This window comes from Clarias gariepinus, chromosome 28 (genome assembly GCF_024256425.1).
Source record: "Clarias gariepinus isolate MV-2021 ecotype Netherlands chromosome 28, CGAR_prim_01v2, whole genome shotgun sequence".
Lineage (NCBI taxonomy): Eukaryota > Metazoa > Chordata > Actinopteri > Siluriformes > Clariidae > Clarias > Clarias gariepinus.
Genome location: NC_071127.1, coordinates 13,118,130 through 13,129,665, shown reverse-complemented (window position 1 = coordinate 13,129,665; position 11,536 = coordinate 13,118,130). Strand labels below are relative to the sequence as shown.

The following is an 11,536-nucleotide window of genomic DNA, read 5'->3' as shown; positions in this document are numbered from 1 at the left end:
AATCAGGATATGGAAAATAAAATCAGGATATGACCAAGGTCAAAAACTTTTTTTATGGCACTGTATTTACAGATTCCTGGTTCAAAACGTTTTTGAAACCAAGTTTATCATGTCCGGTCCATTATACTTCCTGAGATATGGGCAGGGCGAGTTTGTTTATAAGGAGGGGTTTTGGCGGGAAGTTAATATTGTTTTTAGAATATTTAAATGAAGATTTTGTGATGAAGTAAGAAAGAGGGAACCCTGGATTTCCCGGCTACCCCTAAAAATAACTTTATAAGAAAAAAAAAAAAATGACAACCTAAGTAACCAGCTATGTTCATTATAGTATTTAAAAACAATGTTTAGGATTAAAACTTGCCTGATTCTGTGAAAAAAAAAAATATATATGAATCAACAAATTTTTTGCTGAAATTGAAAATGTAATACCTTTCACCTAGTAAACTCTATTGGTCATGGCACAAAACTAACTCGTGTGACTTGATATGACTGGTCACACATTTTATGAACAACTTGCTTGTTACACACTTTTTTTTTAAAATCAGTGGACTTAATGCCTTAATCCCTGAACCACCCACTTCCCCATAAAAGTGAACAAAAGCAGGGGGGTTGCGAAAATTCTCTCCGAGTTATTTCGGTAGCTTCTTCATGCTGATGCTTGTAAAGGATCGTTCTCTTAGAAAGTCTAGGTTCATAGAGGTCTTCCAGGAACAAGCACGTTTCTACTGTCATGTGACTTTTTCATAGTAATATAGAAAATAAGTTTTCAAAGCGACAGGGGTACATATTCAAGCAATAAAATCATTTTTTTCTATTCATAGAAATACTTCTGCAAGGCTCTAAGGAAAAAGCTCATCTTTATTCAATCTGTTCACACACTGAAAATGTACATATTTACATATTTTCCGTCGGGGCCTCGTGGTTTAATCTCGAGGTCGTGTCACAAAATACAGGATTCACAGTGCAATATGAACTTTGCGCACCCGTGTCAGTGCTCTGGATGCATGGACAGGTCGTTTCGCAACCTCGCATTGTTACGAGCCTGGCACTTTGCCTCGGAGGTAACGTACAGTACGACTTCCCGCAAGAGAGGGGGAGGAAACATTAGAGCCTCCAAAAATAGGTTCTACCCTTTCAGCGGAGCTATTGTGGGTTTATTAGTCACCTTGGACTACAGTAGATCAGAAGTTTTAAAAAAAACAAAACCAAAAAAATAGTTATATAGAATAGAATAATCTCATCTGGATCAGGTTCTTCGTCAGGCGTACACATGACCGTGTCTGTTGTGCTACAAGGGCACGATTCACTAATTTACGTAAGGAAGTGTTGCGTTTGTTAACGATATCGATATACCATTTAAATCGGTTTAAGGAAAATATATTGTAAATTTGCGTACGGGCTACGGTTTACCATAATGTTAGATAGCATTTTAGCACCTATACTTTGTAGTATATAATGTAATCACTAACTCACTCAATCATCTAAACCGTTTTATCCTGTATACAGGGTTGCGGGGGTCTGGAGCCTATCCCATGCACAAGGCGGGACACACACACACACACTACGGACAATTTAGGAATGCTAATTAGCCTAATCTGCATGTCTTTGAACTGTGGGAGGAAACTGGTGTACAAGGAGGAAACCCACCAAGCACATGCAAACTCCATGCACACAGACCCGAGGTGGGAATCGAACCCAAACCCCGCAGGTAAGCCACCATGCCATCTGTCATACATGATATCACTTAAAAATTAAGGATGGACTATGCTTTAAACCCTGCACTCATTTTGTACCGTTTGGAGAGTTATGATGTCATGCATCCGCCTCAATTTATGTACGTAAATATAAACCTAGGTATGTTTGAGTTGTAGTCACTGAGTTAGTTAGTTAGTGATTTCCTCTGTATTAGACAGTGTGAGTAGAGCTACAGTTCAGGCTCATGTTCCCTTCCCCCTCTTTAGTTAATACGTGTGGAGTCCTCAGGACTCAGCTGAGGTTTGTCATCTGGATGACAGCCTTGTATTTCCCATGCCTCAGTGCTCACTTCATACAGCATGATAAAGGAGGTCATTAGCACCAAAATCACTTCATTGTACACCAACCAATCTGCATCAAGCCTCTTAACCTAACACAGACAATATGGCACTCCGAGCACATACACAAGTGCACGCACTCGAAAGAACCCATAAATTAACATTAACAAGTGTTCCCAAGTCTAACATTTAAGGATCCATAAGGGTGTGTCAAACAGTTTTTGGTCCGAATCCAAACCATCGAGGACAAACATTCGAGAGTCCATAAATTACGACTGTGCTCAAGTCTAAAATTGAAGAACCCGTAAGAGCACATCTGTGTGTTTTTGTCCCAGGGCCAAACCCACTGTCGGCGGAATAGCTGCGTGTCCCACTCGAAATGAAAGAGTTTTTAATTCGAACCACGGTGTAGAGAGCTGCTCCAATTATAGAATCCTTCAAATGTTGGTCCAAATCAGAGCCATCGAGAAGTATTCGTCAGCAGAAGAGATGCTCGTTCGACTCCAGGTGCACCTGAGGCACTCGCTGCTCGGCCGAGCTGACTTCCTGTTCGCCGGCGTCGTGTTCGTTGCTACGGTGGAACCACGGGTGGAGGAGCACGTCGGTGGCGCTCAGCCTCTCGCTCGGCTCCCTGCGCAGGAGGCTCCGCACGAGGCAGCGCGCCCGTGCCGATAAGCCCTCGGGCAGGCCGTAGGCACCGCGCCGTATCTTCGAGAACAGCGTGGCCGGGTCTGAGTCATGGAATGGGTAGCGCCCTGCCAGCATCGTGTACAGCATGACTCCTAGGCTCCAGGCGTCCGCTCGCTTCCCTGAGTAGCTACCTCCACCGCTCAGGATTTCTGGACTGACGTAAGCCGGGCAGCCGTGCGTGTCCGAAACGGAATCGTCCTCTCCGGACAGGATCCGGCAGTCCTCCAGACCTCCAAGCTTTAAATGGGTCCTGAAACAGAACAGTGCAGGTTAATATCCGTGTAGTTCTGCTAGGTAGACGACAAGTAGAGTAAAATGTCTGAGTGAAACATACTGTAGTCCCAACATAGCGGGGGTGCAAAGCACTACAGCATCTGTCAGTTTCTGTATCCGATTCAGTTTAACCAGAAGTGGGTGTGACCTACAGCTTTTTTTTTTTTTTTTGGCAATAATTCTGGCTCAGCAGTTTCTCAGAATAAACTACATCACTCACGTTTATAATAGTGCAATGTGAAAAGGACACTTTTAAAAATTTTTGCAAATATCAGTTACAGTTTCTTATGAATTTATTTGATCAATTTTCCAAAATGTGGGCAAATCAGTATCCCAATTAAACTACAGAGATAAAACTCTAGGTTTTTTTTTTTTTTTTTTTTTTTTTTAATAAATTGATTGAATGAATGAATGCTGTTGATGCATTATCCTCCTTCTGGCAGTTTTTAGAAAATACAAAAAAACAAACAACATTTTTGATTGAAATGAACCTCATATTCATATTACAATCTGCTTAGAACTTTTGATTGAACGATTATTGATTAAAGTCATTAATCTATCGATTTCCTGTTCATTCCAACGGAAAAATTGGCAATCGATGGGTGTCGGAATAGTGAATGGTGGTGTGGCTGATTTAAAAAAAACAACAACAACAACAAAATTTTCTTTGGAAATTATTCATAATTTTATATTATTAATTAATTATTAAATTATTTATCAATCATCATTTAATTTAATCAAGGAATGTTTAACGTATGGCCTGGGGTGAAATGTTGGCCCTGTAGCTCAGGCTTTTGGTTTACTCTGATCATAGCACCATGAAATAACCAAGGTTCGGTCCTTGAGCAAGATCTCAACTTTCTTTTTCAACTAAATAAAGCATGAGGTGAATGCAATTGAAAACTACTTCTGATCTTCAAACCTGCTTCAGTTTGTCAAGTGTCTTCAAAAAAAAAATTTGCTTCAACATTAACATTTCCTAAGAGTGTGCAAAGTCCTGCTATGGTGCAAATCATTATTAAAGCAGGCGTTATTGCTTGTCATGTCATATAAATTCACCCCCCTGGTCTAATGCTTAATAACAGTTACATGCACCGGTAAGTACAATCATGACATGATGGGATGTGATGAAATCTTTTCATTTTTTTTTTTCTCCCTCTCATCTTCCACCTTACAGGTCTCAGTGATCTGATTATTTTACTCAATTACTAGTGTTCGTATTGAGTCTTTTATCCGGAACACAATGTTCACATTTTCTGCGTTTCTAATCATTGCACCCTGGAACACACAGTTCTTCCAGCAGCCGGGGAGAAGCGGAGCAAGTGCAAAGCGGATCATTGTGTAATTATGGCCTTGTTTTCAACAAAGACATGCACAACAGTTTCCAAAGCACCCATTTACGCTCGCTGAGTAAACATTCCTCTCTCGCTCTCTCATCAATGCTTAACTATGCTCGGCACTGTTTCCAGAAGCAGCGGCTGGGTTCGGTGATTTGTGTCTGTGTGTAAATGTGTGCGTTCCGTCTCCCCCCCAGCCCCCCCCCCCCCATCGGTGAAAGCCGAGCTGCCGCACAGTGAATTATGTTTCATCACAGACTGTCAGACGTGCACAGTCTGAGGGGTTTGCAGATGACACAACAGCATAGCGCCAGAGAGGTGGAGAAAGTGACTCATAGCGCTCTCTGTATGTGTGTGTGTGTATATATATGTGTGTAGAAATGTGTGCGTGTGAGGGAGAGAACTGTACAGAACTAACACTGCCGTGTCCTCTGTGCTCGCTGGAGCTGGAGCAGTGCTCGCAGCATACATCTGCCCATGCTTAATTACCTGAAAATATCTGCTGCCAGATCAGTGACGCAGGAACAGCTGGTGTCTTGCTAAGATGCATTCCATGAATGTGTGTGTGTGAGTGTGTGCGCGCATTTGTGTCTTCATATGTGTATGTGAGGGGGTCACGTCTATCTGTCATCACCTTTTTTCAACCTGCTTCTATGTTATCATGTCTATTTACTTAGCTATTTGAGGCATGTGTATCGAGCACACACACAAACAAGCTTGTTGTGTGCAAGAAAGACAAGAATCCGGTATGATAATTTCTTGCATTTTTTTTTCTTTCTGTAAAAAAAACAAACAAAAAAAACACCCAAACATCTGGATTCGTGTGTAGAGCTTTGAAAGCAAAGTGTTGCAATAATATTAGGTCTTATCCAGCTGCTGTGCACCTTTCGAACAAAAGGACGTGATCCTGAGTAGCAGGTTCTCACCCTCCCCCCCTCGGAACAACACTATGACCTATGAATCATCTCTCCGAACTAGATGACTACAGCATGCGTGGCTATTTCTGATCTTTGACCTAAAGGTCAGCGAGAAATGACATATTGACAAATCAAGCTGTATTTCTTCTACTAGGATGAACAGAGCACCCATTAGTGTAAAAGACAGATGTTCTAGACTTTCAGTATGTAACTATTAATGCTTCAGTTACTAGAAAAAAAAATTATCACTGGGATGGGATTCCCAGAATGCTTTGAGCAGCACTTTTCAATTATTCTTCTGTTTCACTAGGGGGTTTTCTTAACTGTTTTGTAATAGTCAATATAACATCCCCCTTTTTTTCATGCATCGTGCATTAGATTTTAACTTCTGCGGTTGCAAGTTGCAATTGCGTCAGAGTGCGCGTTAGCCCGTTGATGCTCAGACGCTTTTGAATAGCATTAATCCTGGCTCCGCAGACAACCATTCGAAGCACAGCAACTAGTCCGGATTACTGCGATCTCTCTTGCCTGTGGAAAAACTGGTGTGAAAATGTTTACATGTAAAATGCGAGCCTGGCTTTGGAACGTATTTTGCATGCACACTTGCTATTCAGAGTGATCGCATTCCTGGACTGATTTAAAGTTCCGATTTGTTGCGTGCTTCCTCTTCTGTAGAAATAGGAGTAAGCGAGTGATGGGAACTACTGTGTATCTGCTAAAGAGACACCTGTGGCGTGTGACGGAGGCAAAAGGAAGTGAGAGCTGAGTGAAAACAGAACTCTGAAATTCAAACAAATTCCACCTGCCCATGCACCTCTCCTCAACACACACACACACACACACACACAAATATGTAAACATAGAACTCGAAACCTTCTCACCTTTTCTCATCCGCAAACACGAACTTGCGAAGCTTCAGATCTCCCAGCACTATGCCGTTCTGGTGGCAATGGGCCACTGCAGAGGCTATCTGATAAAAGAGCTTCGAGGCCTGCTTTTCAGGCAGACGCTTGCAGCTTTTTACAAAAGTGTGCATGTCACCGTAGTCCTTCTCTTGGAACACGTAGGCCTTGCGTTCGCCGAGGATAATGTCTTTGAGCTGGGCGATATTCCTGTGTCTTGGGAGCATGCTGTAAGATCTGATCTTCTCTTGATACTGGCCCATGTCAAACACCTGCAGGATACGGAATAGTTTATGAGCGTCACAATGACAATTCGTTTCATTAGATCTATCCGAGGACAGAAACTTCAAAGCACTGTTGGATCAAAGCGTCTGGGCTGAATAATGGGACATTTCCGAATCTCATAATTTGGTATAAGAATGCAAATGTCATTGCTTTTTTTTTTTTGCCGTAATGAACTCATGCATCATTATCATCATTCCTATCTACAGCATTATCGTTGCTGTTATTATTCTATCCTGATAACATCAGTTGTATAACCAGATTGAGTAATAAGGAATGAAAACCAAATGAATGATGCTTGCGGACTCAGAAAACGAGCTTTAACCAAAAACACACACACACACATTGCATTCGATTTAACACAATATAGGACAGCTGATGCCTCTAGGAATATTGGCACGGCGCAGTCTGCTCGGATCCTGGAAAAGAAACGCTGTCATTGAATAGCCCACAGATCACACATTCATTCAGTCTGACCATCTGACTCACTGACTCAATGCCCTGAAGAGCCTGTCTATACTCTCTTATTATTCACCTTAATACTTGTTCATCTGCCCAGAGTGCTGCAGTCGGGACCGGGATATCATGTACTGATACAGTGGATGCAGAAATAAATGAAGAAATATTGTTCTGGAGTGTAACATCTTGCTTAATATCAGATGCTCCAGATGAATGTTTGCGAGGATGACTCAGATTATTCCCATGACACGAAATGAAATGACATGGCATGACATTCTTGATATAGTACAGCAATTTCCTGGGTATATTTGTTTAAATAAATATTGTCGGTGCAGGATCTTTGGATGATTCATATGCAAAGCTAAATTCAAATACCAGCTGGGATCCACCTGAACGCACTGCGCGGTCTATTGTTGGAATCACGGTGGTGGTGATTAATTCATCTAGATGATCAAAAAAATAAATATTGGTCGTTGCGCACATACAGTACCTTGCATACGAGCTCCTCGCCGGTGTCCACGTCCAGTGCGCTGTGTGCGGCGGCGGCCGGGTCCACTGAGGGCAGGAGCAGGAACTGTCCGATGCGGGACGCGCACACCGGGACAGCGCTGGTGCCGCGCGGAGACACCGGAGACGCGGCCAGGAACAGAGCCGTGTCTCCGCCCGCGCACTCGCTCAGCCTCGGGCACTTGGCCGCGGTCTCGTCGCTGTCCACGCGCTTGTGCGCGCGCCTCGGAGCGCGAGCGCACACCACCGGACGCACCAACATCTCCAGGACCAAACCAAAAACTAGGATTTTGTCTTCCTCTTTTTTTTTGTCTTCCTCCTTTCCTTTGCTTTTTCTTTTTTTTTTTACACACAAGCAGGTTAAGTTAAATAAAATAATAATTGTAAAAAAAAAAAAAAAACTATAACGTGTGTATTCTCATGCTCATATCTTCCTCACTGTGTTTTTTTTCCCTTTGAAGAAATTTAGAATCCACCGTTTAACGCATCCATAGTTGGTCAGGTTGGTGGCTGGTGTTCCTCCGCACGCGCATCGTGTGAGCGCACTGACACCAGACGGAACGGAACGATCTGCCTGGCGGAGAGAGAGAGAGCGCGCGCGCGAGAGAGAGCGAGAGAGAGAGAAAAAAAAGTCCCTCTGAGCTTGCGCTTTGAAGCCCGGGAACTCCTCCCGCCCGGTGACAGAGAGCGCGCCTACCGAGCAATCAGCGCGCGCCACACCACACACACACACACACACCGCTGTTTCTCCAAGGTGTCACAGGCAACTTTACAGCATCGACACCGGAATGTGAATCTACAGTACAGTAAACACCACATCACCCTGATACACAACCCGCGGCTTCTCCCCCAAAATCACTCACATTGTGCAACACGGGGAACTTCTTATTTTAGTAAAAAAAAAAAAAAAAAGCATCATTGCACATATATATATATATATTTACATTCCTCTTCGTGGAAGCGCACGTGTCGCCCTCAGGCAATGATTAACTTAATGATTATTTCGAAATTTCCCTTCTGTTCTCCCTTTATTCATGGCAGAAATCTCTCGCCTAGTCATTTGTGTGTGTGTGTGTGTGTGTGTGTGGAGATTTAACATACCGCTCATGTTTGTGAGGCGTGCTCCAAGTCTTTTTCAACCTAATGATGAAATGCTGCAGGAGTTATTTTTTGGACTAATCTCCATAAAAGGGAAAAGGCTGGGATTGTAAGGATGAAATGGTTTACTTTGGATGATCCAGTGGATTAAGGACTATACACCGAGCAGCCCGAACATACAGTACAGTACACCACCAAAACAGTGATGATCCACATTTTGTGTTCTGACACATTTCTATTGGAACCAGCATTAACCTCGTCCTCTTCTGTTGGATCGGACTACACGGGGCCAGCCTTCGCCTTCGCTCCCTGTGTGCATCAGTGAGGCTTGACTGCCCCTGACCCTGTCTCCGGATCATTGGTTCTCCTTTCTTGGATTACTTGTATGGTATGTTCTGACCACTGAAGACCAGGAACATCCCACAAGAGCTGCAGTTTTGGACTTGCTCTGCCCCAATTGTCTTTCCATTACAACCTGGCCATTCTTACACTCGCTGCATTTTCAATATCTCGTTACTTAGGCAGCAAGTCAATCTTTTTTCCTCCCAGAAGTCAATGTGTTGGAAGTGTTGGATTTGAGTTACTTTGATAAGTGCTAAATTGTGATGGCTAGAGGACTGGGTCAGAGCAAGTCCAAAACTGCAGCTCTTTTAGGATGTTCCTGGTCTTCAGTGGTCAGGACGTACCAAAAGTGATCCAAGAAAGAAATATCAATGAACTAACGACAGGTTCATGGTGGCCAAGGCTCACTGATGCACACGTATGTAGTCCGACCATGTAGTCCGACCCAATAAAAAAGAATGCGTAGATCAAATTAATAATAATTAATAAGGTTAATTTGGGTTGTAATAGAGGGGTGAACATACAGCGCATCACTGTTATGGTGGCAAAAAGAGGGGGGGGGGGGTACTCAATATTAGGCAGGTGGTCATAATATTATGACTGAACAGTGTGTATTTATTTTTGCAGTTGCGCTATATGCGTGAACAACAAATGTACACACTTGGATCATTTTCCTGGTACCTTTAACACCTGTGAAGGTGTTTAGTTTCTAGAGTATAGCTTTAGGGGGAATAGATTTTAAAGGGGGAAGATACACTGCCATTTCAAAAGGGTTAAATTATTGGACTGCATCAAGCAAAAAAAACTACTATGGAGAGTTGAAATGACTGCAATCCTTTAACACATGATCAAAACATGGAAGGATTTGCTGAATTGTCAACGTTGTGGAAGAAATTATAAATGGACATCACTTAAATCACTAGATGAAGTTGCAGGGTATAAACTCACCAGTAAAAACCATAGATATACTCTACTGTATTTCTATACACAAGCAATGTAATAGGAACTCACAGGATTGGGACTGAACAGCTGTGTGTCCATAAGAAAACCACTTATTAGTGAGACTGATGAGCAAAAAGCTTCGGTTTGGTCTGATGACTTCAGATTGAGTCTAATCCACAGCGATGGTGCGTCAGGGTAAAAATGATGCGATGTACTCTTTATGTATAGGACCTACCGTACAAGCCTCTGGAGGCAGTGTTATGATCTGGGGTTGCTTCAGTTGGTCAGGTCTAGACTCAGCAATGGTATACAGCAATAATATGAAGTCAGCTGACGACCTGATTGTACAGAATGACAATCCTTCCAGGTTTTTATCCCATCGATTGAGCTCCCCCCCCCCCCCCTCAAAATTCCTCAAATTGTAAAAGAGTGGTTCTGGGAGCATAAGGAATCATTTTCATTATTAGTGTAGAAACTACAGATAGGCTGGAGAACAACATGCACTCTTCATGGTACAACCCCTGCAAATGATAAAACGCAGTGGGTGTTACGGTACTTTTTCTGTCTGTAAGGAATGCCAACACTTTCCAGTACTTTAAGTCTTTCCACAATCTTGTTCCTGGATATAAGCACGCTTTGTCTTTTGCCCTATTTATCAGTGCATATTGTTGAATGTCTCTGTTAAAGTAATATAAACAAAAATTCAGTGCATGATAAAGTGCATAAAATAATTTTAGCAGTCTTGCAGAAACCAGCGTCCCCATTTTGTTACTAAGATAGGAACGATTCTTGCTTTAGACCCCGTCCTCTGGGGAATGCTGTGTATCGTGCAGGCTCGTTATAGCAGAAAAAAATCAATCCGAACCTAATTTGTTTGAGGTGGTGTATAAGGAGTCCACAGCCACGCAGTTCTCACAGGTGGAACCGATAGCAGTGCGAGTGCGAGGAACGCATCGTCGTTAACAGCTGCGAGCCATTTCTCTATAATTTATAAGAGGAACTGACCTTTGTGATTTCTTTTATAAACGTAAAAATGAAAGGAAGGTTTTAAAATTGGAGCCTGTCACCGCCAGGCTTCCACAAACACTTAACAGCGATCTGAAACAGCTGGTATGGAAATGAGGCAACAAGTTCAGGCATGGTGGGATTATTGGCATGAAAGGCTAGTGTATTTTTAGCAAGAATGTTTATTTTTTTCCACTTATAGATGACTCAGAATGCGATATATGCGGTAGTCATGCCGTAATGCAGCCACAGGTTTTCCTTTTCACCTCTTCCTTCTTCTGGGTAAATTTCATGGGCAGCATCAACTTCTTCTTTGTTGTGACATAAAGAGGATTTAGCGGAAAAAGAAAAGAAAAAATGTTATTGTACAGTAGCTTGTGTGCGAGTGTGTGTTTAAGCAAACCTGGTTGTTTGGGATAATTTCCATTTGTTCAAGGCTGTATTGCCACTTTAATTAGTTGACTCACTTTATATCTCCAGTAATGAGGGCACATTGTTCATGCTTTCCCTCGAACAACCCAGGCCTAGTCCACTACAGCAGGTGTAAGTTATTCTCTGCAGGCAATGCATGCTGAATGCCAGCTATGACTAATACTGTAAGAAGCACACTAGCAGATCCGGCCTTGACGAGAACGATGCATCATAATGATAGCGTTACATTTTTAACAAGGGCATTGCTTTCCGAAACAATGAAGAAATGGGGAAGTAATTGCAATGTTGAACATTCCACAATGCATCATGTGTAATGA

General features: G+C 42.6%; 1 protein-coding gene across 1 annotated transcript; it reads right to left on the bottom strand.

Moving 5' to 3' along the window:
* Positions 1-840: 840 nt before the first annotated feature.
* trib1 (tribbles pseudokinase 1) lies at positions 841-8,200 on the bottom strand. The gene is made up of 3 exons (XM_053490366.1): positions 7,384-8,200; positions 6,132-6,424; positions 841-2,973 (listed from the first exon to the last, which is right to left on the bottom strand). Exons 1-3 carry the CDS (start codon positions 7,660-7,662, stop codon positions 2,511-2,513), a joined length of 1,035 nt encoding a protein of 344 aa, XP_053346341.1. The 5' UTR covers positions 7,663-8,200; the 3' UTR covers positions 841-2,510.
* Between the last annotated feature and the right edge of the window lie 3,336 nt (positions 8,201-11,536).